Source organism: Lottia gigantea, assembly GCF_000327385.1.
Source record: "Lottia gigantea unplaced genomic scaffold LOTGIsca_51, whole genome shotgun sequence".
In the NCBI taxonomy this organism is placed as follows: Eukaryota; Metazoa; Mollusca; class Gastropoda; family Lottiidae; genus Lottia; species Lottia gigantea.
Window position 1 is genome coordinate 1,639,379 of NW_008709752.1, and position 21,222 is coordinate 1,660,600.

The 21,222-nt window shown below is 35.5% G+C and overlaps 1 protein-coding gene across 1 annotated transcript; it reads left to right on the plus strand.

The window, feature by feature from the left end:
- Positions 1 to 1,124: 1,124 nt before the first annotated feature.
- On the plus strand, positions 1,125 to 6,934 carry LOTGIDRAFT_165486 (hypothetical protein; the record flags this gene model as incomplete). The annotated part of the gene is made up of 2 exons (XM_009062498.1): positions 1,125 to 1,402; positions 6,367 to 6,934. The coding sequence occupies 2 exons, from the start codon at positions 1,125 to 1,127 to the stop codon at positions 6,932 to 6,934; spliced, it is 846 nt and encodes a 281-aa protein (XP_009060746.1).
- Between the last annotated feature and the right edge of the window lie 14,288 nt (positions 6,935 to 21,222).

Consider the following 21,222-nt stretch of genomic DNA (forward strand, 5'->3'; position numbering starts at 1 on the left):
AAATTTTACCGGATGTTTTGCAGCAGATGGATGATGATCATTCTTATTAATATTCGCAATGATATTTAAATGTATAATTTGCCCTGGAATGAGAAAGACAAGAAAAAACAGTTTTTTTCATAATAACGTATTCTCATTTATGCTACATCTCCAAAATCCGAATCAAACACACATACAAGGTATCCCCCCTAGAAGGACGCCAACACGATTCGGCCAACACGATGCCCGCTGCCCCCAAGTCCGTGGTCGAATGCCTCAAAGTAAAATTATACAAGGAAATCACGACTGGCATAAGAGGTAGGAAAGGGTGTAGCGGGGTTTAAGTCTAAATTCAATCTAAATGGTCACGGCACCACTGTAAACGAGCTGCTTGTTGGTCGGCTTGTTTGTTTGTTGGGTTCTACTTGCAAACTGCAAATTAGACTATTGTTACATACACTAAATTCGGCACAGGGTCCTTCCTTCCTGTCCCGTCGTGTTGAGATCCTAATGAAACATACATACAAGGTATCTCGCCTAAAAGCACGCGAACACGATTCGGCCAACACGGTGCCCGCTGTCCCTAAGTCCGTGGTCGAATGCCCCAAAGTAAAATTATACAAGAAAATCACGACTGGTATAAGAGGTAAGAAAGCGACTGTGGTAAACACCAACTTACAAGCTGGATTGCTAGACATGCGTTTAGGTAATTCAAGGACTAGGCTTCTATTGACAAATTTAGACATTCCCCCATCATCTGAAAGTGGTATGTCCAAGTTATCCAATTATGTGAGTTCAAAGACAACTGACTTGAACAATGAAAGCATAAGAACTAAGGTGGAAGAGGTGAAAAATGTCAATAGACGAAGAGGTGCTTCCAACCCTTACGTGATAAATGTGGCTTCGGATGGTCAGTACAATTGTCTGGCCATAGGACACAGCAAGAAATCTGGACAAAAAGCATCCCAATCAATCGACATTGCTTGTGAGACAAACACAGATAAGAAATATATCATAAGTGCTGTGTTGTAAAATAAACTTTGTTGGACTGGTGCGTGGCTAAGAAGCACGGGTATTACTGTCAACTGTCCTGGACACGAGGGATGCACAGCAAGACAAGACATGCACCTATATCTGAGAAAGAAATGGGGAGAATTATTGGTGAAGATTTATCTATTCAAGGGGTGCTCATCAAGTTTGCCACAAGAGATGGAGATTCAACGTCAGCTACCGGAATTGAAGAGGCAATGAGAACTTTACATCCTATGTGGAAAATTGAAAAACTAGCTGACCCAGCCCATCTTAGTGCATCTCAGTTCCACCAATGTTGTAAGGCTAATTTAAGCCACATAATGTTCAGGGGTAAAACAAACGTTTTAAAAACAAATCAAAAGAAAACTTTGAGCCAGGATATAAAATCCAGGTGTAGCCTTGTGATAAAAGAGATGTGCATTACTTACTGCGGAGATGTGGACAAACTGAAAAAAAAACAGCTGCCGAAAATACTACAAGCAACTGTTGTATGCTGCGATGGAGACTGTTCCAAGTGCCGTTCGAACTCAAAAACTGATGGAATAGATCCATGTTTCTGGCTTCGAACAACTTAATGAGTCTGGAAATGAATGACAATGATAAGTTTCTGTTAAATGAACTCTTGAAATAAGATTAAGTGAGGAAGCCATTAACATAACCCGTTTTAAGACACACTCAAAAATGTGAGTCAATAAATCGATCCATAAACATTTCGCTTCCAAAGAGTGTCAAATGGAAGAAATCCTAAGTGGTGGCTATCATCCACTATTCTTCAATCAAATATTGAGATAAAGGAGGCAACACAGACAAAAGCAGAGTTTTTAGGGGCAAAATTGTCCCCCAAGTGTTTTCAAGCACTAAGCAGTATTCAGAAAAAATCAGTGTTCCATAGAGATTATGAAACAAAATTTTACCGGATGCTTTGCAGCAGATGGATGATGATCATTCTTATTAATATTCGCAATCATATTTAAATGTATAATTTTCCCTGAAATACCTATAGTACTTCCACACATGCAACATCATCTAATCCGGAACCCATGGAAGTCGATCAATTCCGCCAAAAACGTTGTCACCACTGACACAAATTAGGCCACATATGTAAAAATTCACATTAGTTCACTGCTGAGTTTATCAGCCGAACTAGTAGTGAAGCCTCAAACATATAATATAGGTATGGCGAAGGTAAAAGGTAGTAAACCGACGTCAAGTACACTCCTTATAGAAAGTTATGATAAGGGGTTTATTAGAGCACAACCAGGGTAAATGAAGTAGGTTCGAATGACCCTATAAAACAAAAGGGATATTGTAGGAAAGGCAATAGATGAGATGTTGAATGCTGGAATTATCCGACGATCCTACAGTTTCCCAGTGGTAATTGTAGATAAAAAAGATGGATCAAAACGCTTCTGTGTAGACTATGGGGCTTTGAACAAAATCACTAAATCAATTCTTACCCACTTCCTTTAATTGACGATGTATTAGCCTTACTAAATTCTGCAAAAATGTTCACAACACTCGATTTGCGAGCTGGATTATGGCAAATTAAGGTTAATGAGGAAGATAAGGAAAAAGCAGCCCTTGTCTGTCACAAAGGACGTAGGTTCGAATGACCCTATAAAACAAAAGGGATATTGTAGGAAAGGCAATAGATGAGATGTTGAATGCTGGAATTATCCGACGATCCTACAATTTCCCAGTGGTAATTGTAGATAAAAAAGATGGATCAAAACGCTTCTGTGTAGACTATAGGGCTTTGAACAAAATCATTAAATCAATTCTTACCCACTTCCTTTAATTGACGATGTATTAGCCTTACTAAATTCTGCAAAAATGTTCACAACACTCGATTTGCGAGCTGGATTATGGCAAATTAAGGTTGATGAGGAAGATAAGGAAAAAGCAGCCCTTGTCTGTCACAAAGGACTTTAAGAATTTAATGTCATGCCATTCGGAATATCCAAAAGTCCTGGAATTTTTGAACAGCTCATGTCCATAGTACTCGATGGACTAGACAAATTTGCAGTCGCCTATCTTGACGACATTTTAATCTTTTCCATATCACCCGAAGAACTTTTAAAATATTTAGATGTAGGTTGCAACAGATTAAGAGAACACAATCTCCGACTAAAGCTCACAATGTGTGCGTTCATGAAAGAAGAATCTAATCTTGGGTTCAAACTCATTACGGAAGGTCTAATGGCAGACCCAGATAAGGTACTGGCTATACGTGGATGTTAGCCCCGACATCGGTTAAAGAAATGAGGTCGTTCATATGTCAATGTCATATTATCGCACACATGTTCAAAATTGCAGAACCATTAATAGGTTTGACTAAGAAGTACGATAAATTCAAATGGACTGACGAATGTCAACAGGTCTTTGAATATCTTAAAGACAGTTTGACATGTCAGAATGCTGACCTGCCATAAATACTCTATACCGACGCAAGTGATACTTGTATATTGAATGTATTTGTAATGTAAAGAGGTTTGGATATAGGTTGAAATCTGGTCATCTGATTTACCTGATTGTCTCTATGTTGATGGTTTTATCGTTAATGTTGGTATATATCGACAAGAGCTGCATCACCCCTAGAACTACTCAAGAGTGAATGCTTAAAAGTAATGAAAGTAGTCTTATGTTCAATTAAAAGAGTAACACCGACATAATAAATAACACCGACATAATAAATAACACCGACATAATAAATAACAACGACATAATAAAGATCATAACCAACATTTATTATTAGTTACAATGTCAAATGTGGTGTTTGGAACTTACAAGAGTAACTATGTTGTATTGTGATGTGGTTTTATTTGCTTAATTTGGTTAAAAGCCTCTACATGACCATTTTCTCTTTAACTTATGTGGAAAGTTTGAGAGAAGATGCAGAACAGAAGACTGGGGCTCTCCAGGCATAGATCATAAAGAAGGTGGAAGGTCCTCCTTTAGACATTCTTCTCAGTCACTCTCGCAATCTATAAATTGCCGTTTGTACCTGGATCGTTGGTGATAAACGGTAGGTACCCATGAGGTAATTATTATTTTCTGAGGATACAGTGTGAGGGTAGGACAGCCAAAGACAGGCATTAAAGAGAGTGCGTACCTGTCTCTTCTTTCACGCAATTGAAAGAAACACACAAGGAAGCGGCGACAGATCATCAGCTTTTAATGGATATGATTGTAAAAGAAAAGTTTGTGGCAGAATGAATATGAATATGGAAATATATAAGAATCACCTGTAACACATAGCGAGGAAGTAGACCTGCGGACTAAATATTTGTGACCAAAATCAAAAAAGAATGCAACCAACATGCGATTTTCTAATGTCAACGAGCCAGATTCAGTGTTGACGAGGATATGGTACAAACAAGATGAAAGATATGGATCCCCTGAACAAATCGCTGAAAGATAGTTGCTATCAGGCACAGGCGCGGACAAACAACCAAGCTGCCACATGTCATGAGTACCAAATAGATTGATCATACAACCAAATATGAAAGAAAACATTCCACTGTGTATCCAATATTTGATGTTTTTGCCAAATTTGTTAATGGTTTGAAGGTGAAATACAATTACGCAAGTTTCAGTTTTAATAATGATCGCAAGGCAGCAATGTTGTTTTCCATCATGTAACAGAAATGAAATGAAATGCATTAAGGAGCATCAGCACCAAACGGGCTAAAAAGCTCCAGAATACGTTAAAATAATGAAAAAACTAAAACAATAAAACACCTATTAATATCACTGAAAGGTCACATAGTGACAAAAAAAAAAAACAAAAAAAAAAAACGATAAAAACCATATCACAGGTAATACACCACATGGTGGTAATCATGTAACAGAACAAAGCCACTTAATCTATAGATAATTCTTAAGGCTTATGGTGCGATCACATAACTAGTTTAGGCGATGTATGTACCTGTGTGGTAATTTTATTACATACTGAGGATAGGATAGTTCTATTATGACCAAGTCTCAAGAAATGATTTGGCTAAATTAATAATCAACAGCAGTTTACTGTTAGTCACTGAGGTGGAACAGGCAACCAGAGCAAATTAAACTGGTCTGTCACAGCTACATATTTTCAACATGTACACAATGTAATACAAAGTAGATGATAGAGGATAACAACTGACTAAAAGAAGAATTGTTTCAAACATTACTGACAATGATGCCGTCACAAAGTTTAACTCACATCATCTAACTTAAGTATACAGATTGTTGTGACAATGGGATTTGCGTGAACGTTATCGCGAGATCTCGTTCTCGTGTGAATTCTTCTTTCAGTTTAGAATTCGCGCGAGAAGATATCGCTTTGCTTGAGGATTGTTTCTTCCATTCTGAATTCTATCACTGTCCATCCGGTTGCTTACCTACTGCATTTTATTTCCGAGTGATTCTAGCTAGCAGATGAGTATATTTTTCAGAGCTTAGCTGCCTGTTACATTCATTATTTTGTACTTTCTTTTTCGTCTCGCTTTCTCTCACTCACAGCTCTTTTTAACAATGGCCGCCCCACCACTCTCTGCACAGTGCTGTGTTTCGATCTGACGGAGAACCTGTGGAATTTATTCCGGTCGCTTCGCCTGTGAAAGTGTGTTTATTTGGTTCTAGTTATGTCAAGCGTTTGAATGCTTACCTTTAATCAACTAACAAGGTTAATTTGGGTTTGGATCCTCGATTATGTTCCGTCAATTGTTTAGGATAAGGAGGTCTATGTGTGCTTGGCGATCGCCATGGTCGTCTCGATCGTGATCACAGTTTACATTTTGCAGGTTGTGATATTATCATGATTCATTTAGGATCGAATGATTTGGCGTCAGTGAACATTGACCCTACACTCGTTGCTCAGGCTGTAGTTGATTTTGCATCTTCTATTTTGACGAATTTTGGATGCAGCTGTGTTATTATTTCTGCTCTTTTACCTAGACTTGCACAACCTGATGAACTTTTTAATGCTTAGGTTCGAGACACAGATAGAATAATTTTGGATTTATGCCGGTCCAACCCTCAACTGTTTTTGTGGAAACATAAATTGGGCTTGTCTAATCCCATAAGTTTGTTGGGCAATATGTCTCTGATGGTTGGAAACCCTCTCTTCCTTCGCAGCATAAGAGATGCAGTTTTACGCCACATTCGGTGGTTCTCATTATCACAGGTGATGCTCTGCCTTTTACACTTTTGCCTTTCATGCTAGGCGCTTTTTTTCAATCTATTTTGCCTTTGCTAGGCATTTATGTTAGTTAGCTACTTAGCCCATCAGCTGGGCGCTTTTGTTACCTGCCCTTTTGCTGGGCGCTTTGCTATGTTTTGAGTGTATCTTTATGTGAAAATTTCCTTTTGCAGGATGCCTAAGCGAAATCGTTCGTATGTGGATGAGGATGATATTGTTCCGACGACAGCTGAGGACAGGTTGACTAATATTATGCTCCAAAAAATGCTTAGACGTGGGTTGTTATTAAATACTGCTGCTTCTTCCACCAGTCAGTCTCCTACATCAGCTGTTAATTCTTCCACTGTTCAGTCTATCTCGACAACTACATTTCAAACAACTCAAGCTTCACCCAGTACCAATCAGAATTTTCCTGAGGCTATGGAAATGGTAACCTCTGTTGAGTCAATACCTGTCAATAGTCAAGTTTTGCATTCGTCTGTGGCAGAAACAGTGTCTGTAACAAACGCTCTCGACCCATCTCCTAGACTTCCAGTGCCTAGTGTGAATAATCAAGAATTAATCCTGTACTGGTGGGTAATATGCCTCATAGTCAGCAATCTCTGTCAGTATATGCATGTATGCTCTAAATGTGGGTTCAATCATGCAGCTATTAATTGTTTTGCTAAACGTACTCGCCAACAATCTCAACCTCAATCTCCTCAGGCCGATAATAAAGCGGTGGCTGTCGATTCACTCTAATGTACCAGTAGTCGGTACTGGCTCTGCTCCACAGCAGACCAATTCGCGTTATTCATTTCACCGCGGTGGCACTAATGCCACACAAAGTACCAACTCCAATCCATCCAAGTTTTTGCCATGTTTTTTCTGGATATAATCAGATTGAACGCGAATTTTTGTTCCAAGGATTTTCTTCAGGGTGAAAGGTCTCTTTCGATCTTTCGCAATCATAAATCATGTAGAGAAAATTTAGGTGTACTTTTTGATAAAATAAATAGCAAGCTCCGTAAAGGTCGCATTTTAGGCCCCCGTTCATCGCCCCCCTTTCCTGATCTAGTTTGGATATAGTTCCGAAACATGAGCCCTGTGCTTACCTTCTCTTTTCCTAATGGTCAGTCGATTAACTCTGGAATTCCAGAACAATTTACAACGGTACAATATAATTCCATCGATAACGTGGTTGAGATTGTTAAGGAGTTTGGTAGGGGTGCACTTATGGCAAAGGCGGACATTCAAGATGCTTATAGACTTATACCTATTCATCCCGATGACTGCCCGCTTTTGGGTTTTACTGTTCCTGTAAATGATGACATTTTTTACTTTGTTTCGTCCATAGGGGGGAGAAGGGTGAACGCAAATATTTTTTATGGTTTTTTTTTAATTACCTCGAGGTTACATTCTCTAGGGTATCTATTTTGACTGGTAAAAGCAACTCATCTACTGACCGAATGCGTGTCCACACTACATATTTTAAACCTATAAATCAATTTCTAGGCTTTTAATGCGAAATCGACAAGGCCGTTTGGAAAGAAATAATGAATTCAAATGCACAAAGGTACATCACCTGGGTGTCCAGGAGGAGGATATCTCCAACAGATTAATATTGCTGTCGGAACATTTTTTGAATATTATTATTCATGGACTTGCCTTTTACACAAGGAATTTAATTTTCTAAACCCAGAGATATTGTGGTACCAATAATGCCTAGACTTTTGCACTTAATATACTTGAAAAACGAACTATCATTGACTGTATATTTTTTTATTCTGAGACCTTCATGACTCGCAACACAATATTATAAATATAATAAGCATTATAATACTATGAGGTTTTTAGCTGGTATTACACCATAACTTGTAAAGTCCTTTAAATCTGAAGGATAGGTAGGGTGTTTGCCAACAGAGGAGTTTAAATATTTTGGCCATTGCAGAGGAGATTCAATTATGGCAGACAAAGGTTTTACTATTCATGATTTAATGAATAGGAAAAAAAGATGTGCTATGAACATATCACCGTGAAGAACAGTCATTAATGTTCAGTAGAGAGGAAACATCGTACTTAAGGTAATGCACAACTGTGTTTTATTTACATTTTCACCTGACTTGGTTTGTATATCACTGACATCGGTCACCTGTATGTCCAGTAGAAGTTTTATTTTCGCATCAGTGATTTAATGGTAATAACTCAGTGGGAACATTATTTGTCCATACATTAATAAAAGGAAAGACTCAACAATGATGTCAAAGATGGAATTTGTTAGATTATAGCAATGATAGGTCAAGTGTTTCAAGACAGAAGAGTAATAATTTGGTACACGAATTATTTTCGATTGTACTGACATTTTTATTCAAAGACTTCTATACACTAATATTGACATTGTTGTTTTGTTATATTTCTTTAATACATCAAGTTTTCATTTTTATTTTTATAAAACTATCAATTGTAATATCCTTTATATCTGAAGGATGAGTGCCACATCAGAGGATTCTGGATTTTATGGCCACGACAGAGGAGATTCAATTATGGCAGACAAAGGTTTTACTATTCATGATCTAATGAATAAGCAAAAAGATGTTTTATTAGCATACCATCATGAGGAACAGTTATCAATTATCGATCGAGAAGGTACCTCGTGCTCAACGAATTGCACTTGAATTGACTTCTAGGTGTTAGAACCACAGGTACACAGTGTGACAGTGTACACAAAGCTGTAATTCCTAGAGATGATCAGGGTTTCAATTACAGATTAGCCCATGTTAGTTTCGTTCGATTTTTTTTTTTTAGGTCTATTTCCATTCAAAGTCAACTTCGTTTTCTTTTTTTTATTAAAATTGTAGGTAGGCTTTCAGCTAAGGCCACACACATCTGCCTTTTGCTTATGGAAATTAGTGGATTCAATCATTTACTATTTTGTACAAAGCTTTTTCACCAGAAACATTTACAGAAAGTTTGCAATATTAGATGGAAGTGGAAGATATACAACTAAATCAAAAGAGGAAAATTCTAGTGTGGCGGAGAAATTTAACCTGTCTAACCGTACGCATTCACAGGTTTCGTTTTTGCTAAGTCTGCACAGGCAATTCATCACTTTGTAATTTAAATTTTTATGTTTATAATTTTGTTCTTATTTGTGTGAACTAATGAGATCTTCTTTTAAGCTGATAACATAGCCATTGCAAAAAACTCTACCAAGGTTAGCTATGCCGATATGATAGGTCTGCTGCTACCAGGTAGACCAATAAATGTTACAGAAATGGCTAGAAAATTGAATTTTTAACATTCTCAAGAGAACATTAGAATATAGAATAGATGTGATATTCTGGACCAACAGCTTGTCACAGAACGAGTCTTCAAGATTTCAAACATTTGCAGAAAATCGATTAATAGTAATTAGGGATGATCAAATCCAAACCAACAGAGCTATTTCCAACAGATGATTCTAGAAGGTTAGAAATAACTCAACAATTTGACAGATGGGTCCTTCGTAAACGCTACTGAAACCCCTGTATCAATGAACGTCGGCAACTATCCCATAGTTGACAAGGATGCCAAACCAATTGGGAAGAGATCCTGTACGGAAGCAAATTTCCCCTTTCAATGCCCCATCAATGGTTGAAAATTTTTATGGGAGTTATTCCGACCCACCTTACAGTGAGTATCAGAACATAAGGATGCGTCCTTGTTTAAAACACCGGTCAAGTGATATGATGTTGGTGTCAAAATTATTTTTTAATTTGTAAGAAAGAGTAGTTATATAGAAATAAAATAGCTATGTGATATTCTGATCACTATCAGTCTCTGTTACAATTGGTATCTCTACATAAAGATTATTCCTTGTTTGATTACTCTGTAGAAATGGTATCATTACAACAAAAAGATCCGTGTCGAAATGGTTTTTCGCCTATTAACAGTATTTATATTAACACCACCCTTCCAATTAGTATCTCTACATAAAGATTATTCCTTGTTTGATAATACACAGCCACTAAAATTGCTGTAAACTTGGTGTCATTACAACAAAAAGATCCGTGTCGAAATGGATTTTCGCCTATTTACAGTATTTATATTGACACCAACCTCGGTGTGGCCTTGGCAACACCTTCGGTCCTCGTCCAACAGTCATTATTAGACTTATTGACAAGCTTTCGACCATTAACCTATACTCAAATGTCTAATTAATTTTGTTGGAAATGTATTGAACTGTTAAATTCAGAAGAAAATGCGTTTCGTTAGGGAGCATCCATCACACCATGGTGGCGATAAATATTGATACAATATGAAACTTTTAAATGTTATACATTGAAAACAGCTAATATTATACATGGGTCAAAATTAAACAAAAACGTTACGATTTAAAACAAACAAGGGATACACTAAGTAAAAGATGATAAAAACGCAGGTATTACAGAGCCGGATTAGATAAATTTAAATATTTATTGACCAAATTTAAGAAAACAACATGTATAAACGAAAATTAATAACTAAGTCACTATGCGATACACACATTAAGGGAAGTAACTCATACACAAAAATGCATTATCGGTCTTCTTGAAATATCAGAGAAAAAAACAACAAACAATACAGTGAGTATCAGAACAAAAAGATGCGTCTTTGTTTTAAACACCGGTCATGTGATATGATATTGGGGTCAAAATCATTTTACATTTTTTTTTATTAGCAATAGTAAGAAAGAGTAGTTCCTCGTCTAACAAAATAAATTAGCTATGTGATAACTGTCAGTCTCCTCCTGTTACAATTAGTGTTTGGAAATACACAGCCCCTAAAATTGCAGTAAACTTGAGGTCATTACAACAAAAAGATCCTTGTCGAAATGGTTTTTCGCCTATTAACAGTATTTATATTGACACCACCCGCGGTGTGGCCTTGGCAACACCTTCGGTCCACGTCCAACAGTCATTATTAGACTTATTGACAAGCTTTCGACCTTTTAACCTATAATTATTAAAAGTAATGCTATTGTTAACCATAGTGTTTAGTTGATAACCGCAGGCTATAGAAGCAAGACAACACAATGGCTTACTTGTTATACACATGTCACAACACGAAGGTTAAGCTAGGATAGCGCACCAGTATAAGATTTCATGAACTATTTAATAATACTCAAATATCTAATTTGGTAGTACATGTATTGATTAGTTAAATTCAGAAGGAAATGCGTTTCGTTTCGAGCATCTATTAGCACCAAGCTGGCTATAAATAATGATACGATATGAAAATTTAACAGTGTAATACATTACAATTGAACACAGTTGAAATTATATAGATGAATTAAATCCGAACAAAAAACGCTACGATTTAACAAAATAACAAGGGATACGCTAAGTAAAAGATGATTAAAATGCAGGTATTACAGAGCAGGATTAGAAATTTAAAATATTTAATGACCAAATTTAAGAAAACAACCTGTTATAAACGAAAATTAATAACTAAGACACTATGCGATACACACATTAAGGGAAGTAACTCATACTCAAAATATAACTATTTTTAATTTTCTCAAATAGCTAATTAATTTTGCAATACACGTTTTGAGTTATTATATTCATAAGAAAATGCGTTGCGTTCAGGAGCATCTGTTAGCACCAAGCTCGCTATAAATGATAATATGATTTGAAAATTAAATATCTTACAATTGAACACAACTAAAATTCTATAAATGGGTCAAATTCGAACAAAAAAGCTACGATTAAAAGCAAGCAAGGGATACGCCAAGTAAAAGATGATTAATACTCAGGTATTACGAAGCAGGATTAGAATTTTGAATATTTATTGACAAAATTTAAGTAAACAACCTGTAATAAAGGAAAATTATTAACTAGGTCACTTTACGACACACACATTAAGGGAAGTAACTCATGCTCAAAATATAAATCTCATTGGGTAAGCATTGAAACATTGAACGTTTGACTAACGTTATGGCAAATAGCATTATCTAGTACAGGACACACGATATATCTAAGCAATAACTTCAGTCGATTTATCACCTAAGAATACAATTAAGTAATGCAGCAAATAAATAACTGAAACGTTTATTAAAATACAAGACGAATTGTGAGGAGTACAATTTACATTTGATTCTAAAAGATAGAGAACTGAATCGCTTATTATTATTATTCATATGTCTGGTTTATGATACAGAGATAATATCAGGCAGTGAGAGTATTGTATGTCTTATGTCATGTTTTGACTTTGGTCACAATAATCTGTAGAGAATTTAAGCCAAACAATTAAGATGAATGATTTCTCATATGAGAAGATTTGAATATGCGTACAAAATTTGACGGCCTTCAATATCATCTTAAATGTTATATGGAAATGAATTACGATGCAAGCCAGATAGAAAATAGTATATGTATATATTTAAAAACATTAAGTCCAAGTTTAAGCCAGCATCAATAAAACAAGATTATCAATCACAAAATATCATTAGAAGTAAACATATTGAACGTCGGGGAAACGTCTGCTTAACAAATAGAAGCACAGGGGACAGGTTCGCCGTTTTCGGGGGTTGATTTGGGTCTTGAAGATATGTAAATAGTCTTCAGAAGTACTAGAAACATACAAAACTCGAATAATTCTTTCAAAAATATTCCACTAGAAGAGTTGTCTTTTCTTATGACTGCCATGTAGAGAAAAGACAACTCGTCATTTTAATTTTCAAACGCAAATAATGCTAGACAAAAATCGACTGAAAGACTCTAATTGCGACTGTAAACACTATAGTTAACTAGCTTTAACTAAAAGAAATCCCTTTTCACAAACTTATTTACTGTTTATCAAACGGATCGTGAACCAGTCCCTTCAGAAGACAGTTACACGTAATCAATCGAATACAAATCATAACAGTAACGGGGGAAAGTGTCAAAGGACAAGACGTTGGCAACGCCTCTGAACAGGGAAGATAAAGTAGCGGAACAGACAGTTAAATCTTATCTAATATATTTTAAATTGACGTACACTGAAGCTTCTTTCAAAGGAACACCCTGTCGTACACTTTAAGACACGTGTTAAGTAATGTATTGTTGTCTTCCTTCAAACCAAAATGATTGCCAGATTTTAGTCACGACTTATTGGAGGAAGTCGTGGCTGTATTTATCGTTGTGGTCATGGGAAAATAAGATACCAAGTTTGTTCATCGACAAGCAAATTTCCCCTTTCAATGCCTTGAATATTTGAAAAACTTTATTTTCAGTAAAAAGGAAATTTGACAAATGGTTCTGGTACTGCAATGCATTATCGGTCCTTTTATGGAAAAAGAAACAACTCTCTACGAATTACGAAAATCTTCTGTGCTGTAGACTTGGTATTATTACAACAACAAAGAAAGTTCCTTGTCTAAATAGTTTTTTTTTGCCCATTTACAACATTTATATTGACACCACTTTCGGTGTAGTCGCAGTCAATTTCCTGTGTTAAATATCTTTCACAAAATCTTGTACAAAATAGCACCTGTTATATAAAACTGGCACTGTAATATTGATATTACAGTCTATCTTCTGTGTAGTAAACACATTTTTACAACAAAATAGTTCTTTGTGTAAGTGGATTTTTTGATAATTAACATTATTGATATTAGCACCACTCTCGGTGTGGTCAAGTCAACACCTTAAAATGGCTATCGCAGTCAATTTCCTCTGTTAAATATCTTGCCTTGGTACAAGATAGTTCCTGGTAATATTGATATAAACTTATCTTTGTGTAAACAGATTTTTTGCCTATTAACAGTATTTATATTGGCACCTCTTTCGGCATGGTCCAGTCAACATCTTACAATGGATAACACAGTCATTTCCTCTGTTCATGCCATGAACATCTAACCAAGAGGGTTCCTTAGTTACAGGTCCTGTAATATTGGTATCCCAGTAAGAATGGTAAACTAAATATTTTGCGATTTAACGTGTCTTAGTTATATGAAAGGGTGTATAATTACCGTCCCATGTAGTATGTTCTAGAAAAGACCTTATACCACAAAACGTACAATTATATGTTCGGGCGTATTATTACCGTCACTGTTCTTTATATTGACATCACAGGTACTACCCTGTATCAACCTAAACTAGACACCTTATAAGTTACGTATTATTTCCCAAACAGCTAGATACTGTTAAAAAAAAAAATAACAAAAACGTATAGTTATATGAAAGGGTGTCACTGTTCTGTGACTGTGTCTTATTACTCTCACTGTTCAGTAAGTTAACATTACAGTTACTATTCTCTATCAGACTAAATAAGATACCTGAAAAGTTCTGTAGTATTCCTCAAAACAGCTTTTTACTCCAATTTCTACAAAAAAACAACAACAACGTATGGTAATATGAAAGGGTGTCACTGTTCTGTGACTGTGTCTTATTACTCTCACTGTTCAGTAAGTTAACATTACAGTTACTACTCTCTATCAGACTAAATAAGATACCTGAAAAGTTCTGTAGTATTCCTCAAAACAGCTTTTTACTCCAATTTCTGCAAAAAAACAACAACAACGTATGGTAATATGAAAGGGTGTCACTGTTCTGTGACTGTGTCTTATTACTCTCACTGTTCAGTAAGTTAACATTACAGTTACTACTCTCTATCAGACTAAATAAGATACCTGAAAAGTTCTGTAGTATTCCTCAAAACAGCTTTTTACTCCAATTTCTACAAAAAAACAACAACAACGTATGGTAATATGAAAGGGTGTCACTGTTCTGTGACTGTGTCTTATTACTCTCACTGTTCAGTAAGTTAACATTACAGTTACTACTCTCTATCAGACTAAATAAGATACCTGAAAAGTTCTGTAGTATTCCTCAAAACAGCTTTTTACTCCAATTTCTACAAAAAAACAACAACAACGTATGGTAATATGAAAGGGTGTCACTGTTCTGTGACTGTGTCTTATTACTCTCACTGTTCAGTAAGTTAACATTACAGTTACTATTCTCTATCAGACTAAATAAGATACCTGAAAAGTTCTGTAGTATTCCTCAAAACAGCTTTTTACTCCAATTTCTACAAAAAAACAACAACGTATGGTAATATGAAAGGGTGTCACTGTTCTGTGACTGTGTCTTATTACTCTCACTGTTCAGTAAGTTAACATTACAGTTACTACTCTCTATCAGACTAAATAAGATACCTGAAAAGTTCTGTAGTATTCCTCAAAACAGCTTTTTACTCCAATTTCTACAAAAAAACAACAACAACGTATAGTAATATGAAAGGGTGTCACTGTTCTGTTCTGTACGTTGACATCACAACTACCACCCTGTATCAATCTAAACTAGATACCTTACAAGTTCTGTAGTATTCCTCAAAACAGCTGTATACTCGGTCTACAAAAAAACGTATAGTTATATGAAAGGGTGTATCATTGTCACAATTACTATACTTTATCAAACTAACTAAGGTCCTTAGTAGTTCCACGGTATTCCTCAAAACAGCCATATACTCCGATTTTCTATAAAACAAACGTATAGTTGTATGAAAGGGTGTACTGTTCTGTTCTGTATGTTGATATCACAACTACCACCCTGTATCAGACTAAACTAGACACTATACAAGTTCTGTATTTTTTTACCAAACAGCTATATACCAATTTCTGCAAAAAAACAAAAACCATATAGTTATATGTTCGGGTGTATTATTACTCTCACTGTCCTGTAAGTTAACATCGCAACTGCTACTGTATCAGATTAAATAAACACATTACAGTGTCTATATTCCTATATGTTAGGGTTTATTATTCCCATCACTTTTTTGTATATTGACATCAAAGTTAGTACGGGCTAGTAAACACCTTAACATTGTGTATTATTCCACCATAAGGGTGTATTATTACCCCTGTTCTTTATATTGGCACCACATTTACCGCTTTCCACTAAACACCTTACAAAGTCTATATAACCATACCATACAGTTATATAAAAGGGTGTAATATTATTGCCAATGTCAGTATAAAGACTTTACAGATATATTTTGGTCTAAAACACCTCACGATTTCTTCCGTATGTGACGGTGTATTATCTGACCAATTTCTACTATAACCAATTTACAATTTTTATATTATTCCGCCATACCGCTACATGTAATGGTAAAATGCCTGCATAGTTCTTTCTACTTACCACTTTCAACTAAACAACTTATCCTCCATACAGCTATATGTAATGCCTGGATAGTTCTTAATATTGGTATCACACTTACCATTTCAATACAGTGTATCATACTGTAAAGCTAAATTTTAAAATGATACTATCCCTATTAATGGGCACACAATGTATAATATCAACCTTTGGCAATGAGTTTAGATATTAATCAATTGGACTTAATAGTGTGACACTATGCGTCTTCGTCACGGTCTTTCTAGGGATGAAGAAGTAACAAGTCCTAAGTTTTAAGTTTAATACTTTTATGCCTTCAAGCTTCGGAGAGTTATTTGGCGGCAGCAGAATCCAACTCTTAGAAATTCACTGAGTTTCTTAATATATATACTGATACTGGCCACCCTGAATCCTACATCAAATGCTTAGCTTTGAAGACCTTTCATTGGTCAAAACTTCTCAAGTACGTAACTTGAGCACAAGTGATAACACACTGTTGGTTGCCACTTTCCATTGGAAACATTGTTTTGATTGACTATTAAAATGGTGTTAGCAACCAACTGGGGTAATCATATAGAACACTGACCAATTGCACTATCATGCAGCCATGAAGTGATACAAATTAAAGAGAGGCCTAGGACCAAGATATATGGAGGAATAGGTAAGCGTGTATGAAGCATAACATGTGCAATGGTGTCTCCGAACTGTACATTAGGACGTATATTGTAACAGTAATATGACTAAAGAGTAGAATCTCTCTACAGGACGATAAATCCATTAAATTATATAGTTCTTATTATGCTTCTAAGCAAGTTTTAAATTTAAATCTCATCCTAAAAGGAAGTATACCCTTAAGGGTGTATTATCACTGTTACTGTTTTGTATATTGACATCAAAGTTAGTATGGTCTACTAAATACTTAACAATTTCCATAACATTCCGTAAGGGTGTATGTCTGTATATCGACATTTGAGGTACCACAACTAAACACCTTACCATTTTATATAATCATATCGAACAGTTATATGTAAGGTGGAATGCCTGAATAGTTCTTTATATTGACATTAGATTTACAATTTTCAGCTTAACGCCTCATAATTACTATAGCTTTCCAGACAAGGGTGTCTTGTTACCGTTCTTTAGATTGATATCACAGGTACCACCCTGTATCGGACTAAACTAGACATTTTTCTGCTTCTACTTACCCCCGTACAGCTGTATACATATCCACGCTGTAACTGATCTATATATACATGACTTAATTTCGATATTTGCATATTTGCTATAGCGTATGTAAATTTGGTATCACAGTCAGTCCGCTCTATTTAACATATTTGAGATCTTGGAGTATTTTGTCTTTATTCAACAGCAATGGCAGTAAAGATGGGATGCTGCAGACACTAACAAACTCCATGCCATAAAACCTCTCATGGGAGGCCAACTTTCTACTATGCCAACAGGAGGAATGAAGTTGTTTTGTGTCGCTCTCGTCTTAAACATACTCACCTCACCAACTGTTACCTGTTCAAGCGAGAGCTTCCACAAGTCTGACCACTTAATTAAAACATATTGGTCTAAAGGGAATGGTTAATGTTTGAACAAGATGAAGGTCACCAATAAGATTTTGTTATCAGTTATCTCCCGTGATTTACTTCACGAAGTATTTGACCTACATTACATTATCATGTATGTCGAAGCAGAATCATATTAATTTCCTTATGTCAACTTCTATAATAATGTATTTTACCTGCGATAATATTTTGAAAAAAGACACCATTTTATTTAATATTTTATTGAATAGAGGTGTGAGATGAAAATAATATATTGAGTTATTGCCCTTAGACCGGTCATTTATTTTTAATTTTATTTACTAGATAACCACTGCAGAACATCAAGGCAATTGACAACAAGCAATTAACATTAGATGATTGGAAATAATTCATGGGTCTCACTATTTCATTGCATAGTATTTGAATTTCTCTACTCTTTCTACTTTGCAGTATAATATGTAAAATTCTGTTGGCCAGGTAGCAGTGTAATGTTACTTTCCTAAACACTCTGGCATCACAGCTTTCTGGCTCAATATGGTTTTATTGGTGGTTGAAATGAGTTAAAAGACAAATATAAATGTGCGAATCTGAAATGAGAGAAAAATTACAAGTAAACATTTTTGTAAGGATCCTTTTAGAGTTTAGGTTTAAATAGTTATTTTGATGAAAGTGTCTATATATTGCAATGCGAGGGAGCTTGTAATTTAAGCGATGTGTAAAAAAAATTACTACTTTCACTTATGATCCTTGTAGTAGACACTTAGTCTACTTTCCCTTTCGTCCATACGAATCGTAATATCGATATTATTACATCTACCAATATGAGTCGTTGATATATCAACAGTTTGCTTAGTCCCTTTGTCAACTTAAAAAATAATATGAATTACTTGGGATTATTAAAAAACACAGCCAATTCTAATATTATTCATTTCATTTACTAATAACCACGTGAGGACTGTAAAAGGTTACTTTTGCTGATCCCTATTGTAATTTAAATGAGGATTTTAAAGTGACTAAAGAGGTTTTACAAAACTGTTAGCACCAAATTGCACTAAAACGTCTGTGGTTCCTGTAATTCTACTAAAACAAGTGTTTAATGACGTCTCTTATCCTATTTTGCAATTGGGGACGTCACCAATTTCTGATTGAAATTTGGAATGGTGCAAATTATTTCGATCAGTGCCCTCGGTACTCATACGAAATTTATTTAACCTCGTTTAAAATTTCTTGAAGGGATGGTTATATTAAGCTTTATAGGGCATTTTCCAAGAATGTAGGTCATCAAGAATTTTATAATTTTATATGATGAGTTGTCTCCCGTTAAAAGAGCCCGCTAAAGTATTTGATCTACATTATAAAATCGTGTATAGTTAAGCGAATCAATATTTTCTTCCCTGTGTCAATGTTTAGTATTTTTTTACAATAGGTGGAATTATAAAACTATACACATCAAATGAATTAAATGTGTATATTTTATGGAATATAAGTGTGAAAATAAACTAATATACCGAGTTATCTCCCTTAGTCCGTATACCCCACTGTAATATCGCTTTGTTTATAATAGCGGGAAAATAGGGACATGATCTTTGTCCGTCGTGAGGGATGGTTGTATTTGAAATGTATATCAAATTAATGTAGTTAAATTTTCAAATTGGAAGATTCAGTAATCAAATTACATTTGATTACAACACCATTTCTTCGTTCTTTTACAGGAAGGAAGGAAAGGTTCGTTGCATCTTCCAATTTGGGAATGAATAACATAACTCAGCTGTTTTAAACCGGTGATGTGTTGGGAATCGCGAGTGTGTTATGGATACAGCCGTATTTAATCTCAGGATTGTTTCCTTCCGACAACAAATACCTCCATGAACAACGCAATAAAGTTTCGTAAATAATACTATATCTTGCTCAAAGTTTCCATTTGAAAGTTAATGCAAAAAATTAATTTCATTAATGAAACATATAAAGGTATTGACACAGGTCATTACGGATTTATCCTAAAAGCAATAGAAAGGTGCTTGAATTAGAACAGACGTTCGGAACCTTTTAACGCACCAATGGAGCATCACCATGACTACATTTGCATTTTTGATAATCTATAAAAAAAATTTTTTTAATAACTACCAACAATGTATCTTTCTATTCAATCTAAACAAAATGTATGTTTTCATAGTAAACACAGTTTAATCACCTATATATCTTTCAATACAATTTAAACAAAACGTATGTCCTCAGTGAAAAACACTGATCTTTATTAACCGTTTTTATATTGTAACAAAGTCTGCAGTAGGGTGCATTCTGTATTATCATCTTATTGTATTGAATGAATGTTATCTATGTGTCTTATCGACCTCTCTAGGCCCCTTGACCTGATCACGCCTTATCAGTCAATAATAGAAATTATTTCATAACTAACTAAAAAGCCTTACTCATCGTTTCACCTTATTTTTGGCCAATTATATTCCCATAAAGGAATCCTACACATTCAGCTGGGCCTGGTGTTTGCGTTGAAACCCATGCGAATTGGATGGTTGCACTGGTCCTTTCATTAGACGTTCAAATTATTAGCGAGCGCGGTCTGCTGATCTGATAGAATTTTTAATTTGGATTCGAGTGATGATGGCTTTTCTACATTATGTCGAATCGACCTCCATTGGTTCAGCGGTGTTAGGTCGTCTTCACATCTGAAAAGCTCTCGAGGTGTGTGAAATCGTGGATGCTATTTTGATTGCAAGATAAATTGTTGTGGGTGAGTCTTTTAGAAGTCCTCGAACAATGGAATCTTCTTTCATTCCATCGATAAAGACATCGATCAACATGGATTGTACCATAGGGTTGTCCATATCGCCCGAGGAAAAAGCTTCCTCGGCCAGTGACCGAATGCGGTCGGCATAGCCCTGGACAGTTTCTGTCGATGTTTGCCTTACCTTTTTCAATTTATGCAAACAGTATTTTGAGTCTAGCACATCCCCGAATCGCTCCTTCAGGGTCTGTTTTAGGACATCCCACCCTACATTTGGGTTACTTTTTAAACACCTACTATTCCGGACGAACGTTGAAGTACTAGCGATCTCATTCGAGAATCATCAGCATCAACAAAAACTTGTGCCTTATCAAGGTCCTTGAACCATTCACTAAATGACTTAAAACTTTCCCCAGGAAAGAGACGCAGTTGGTTTTGCAGAACCTGAGCCCTAAGTTCAAGCTTCAGGTTTCTAAAATTGGTTGCCATTGCTTGTGGGGCAAATGTGCTAGTGGCATGAAGAGTCTTTAGAGAATCCTCATATCGCTGCTGCATCTCCTCCTGAAAACGCTGGTTCTGCGTGGCCAATTGAACGCCCATGTCATTAATTTGTTCTTGTATTTGCTAATCCATATT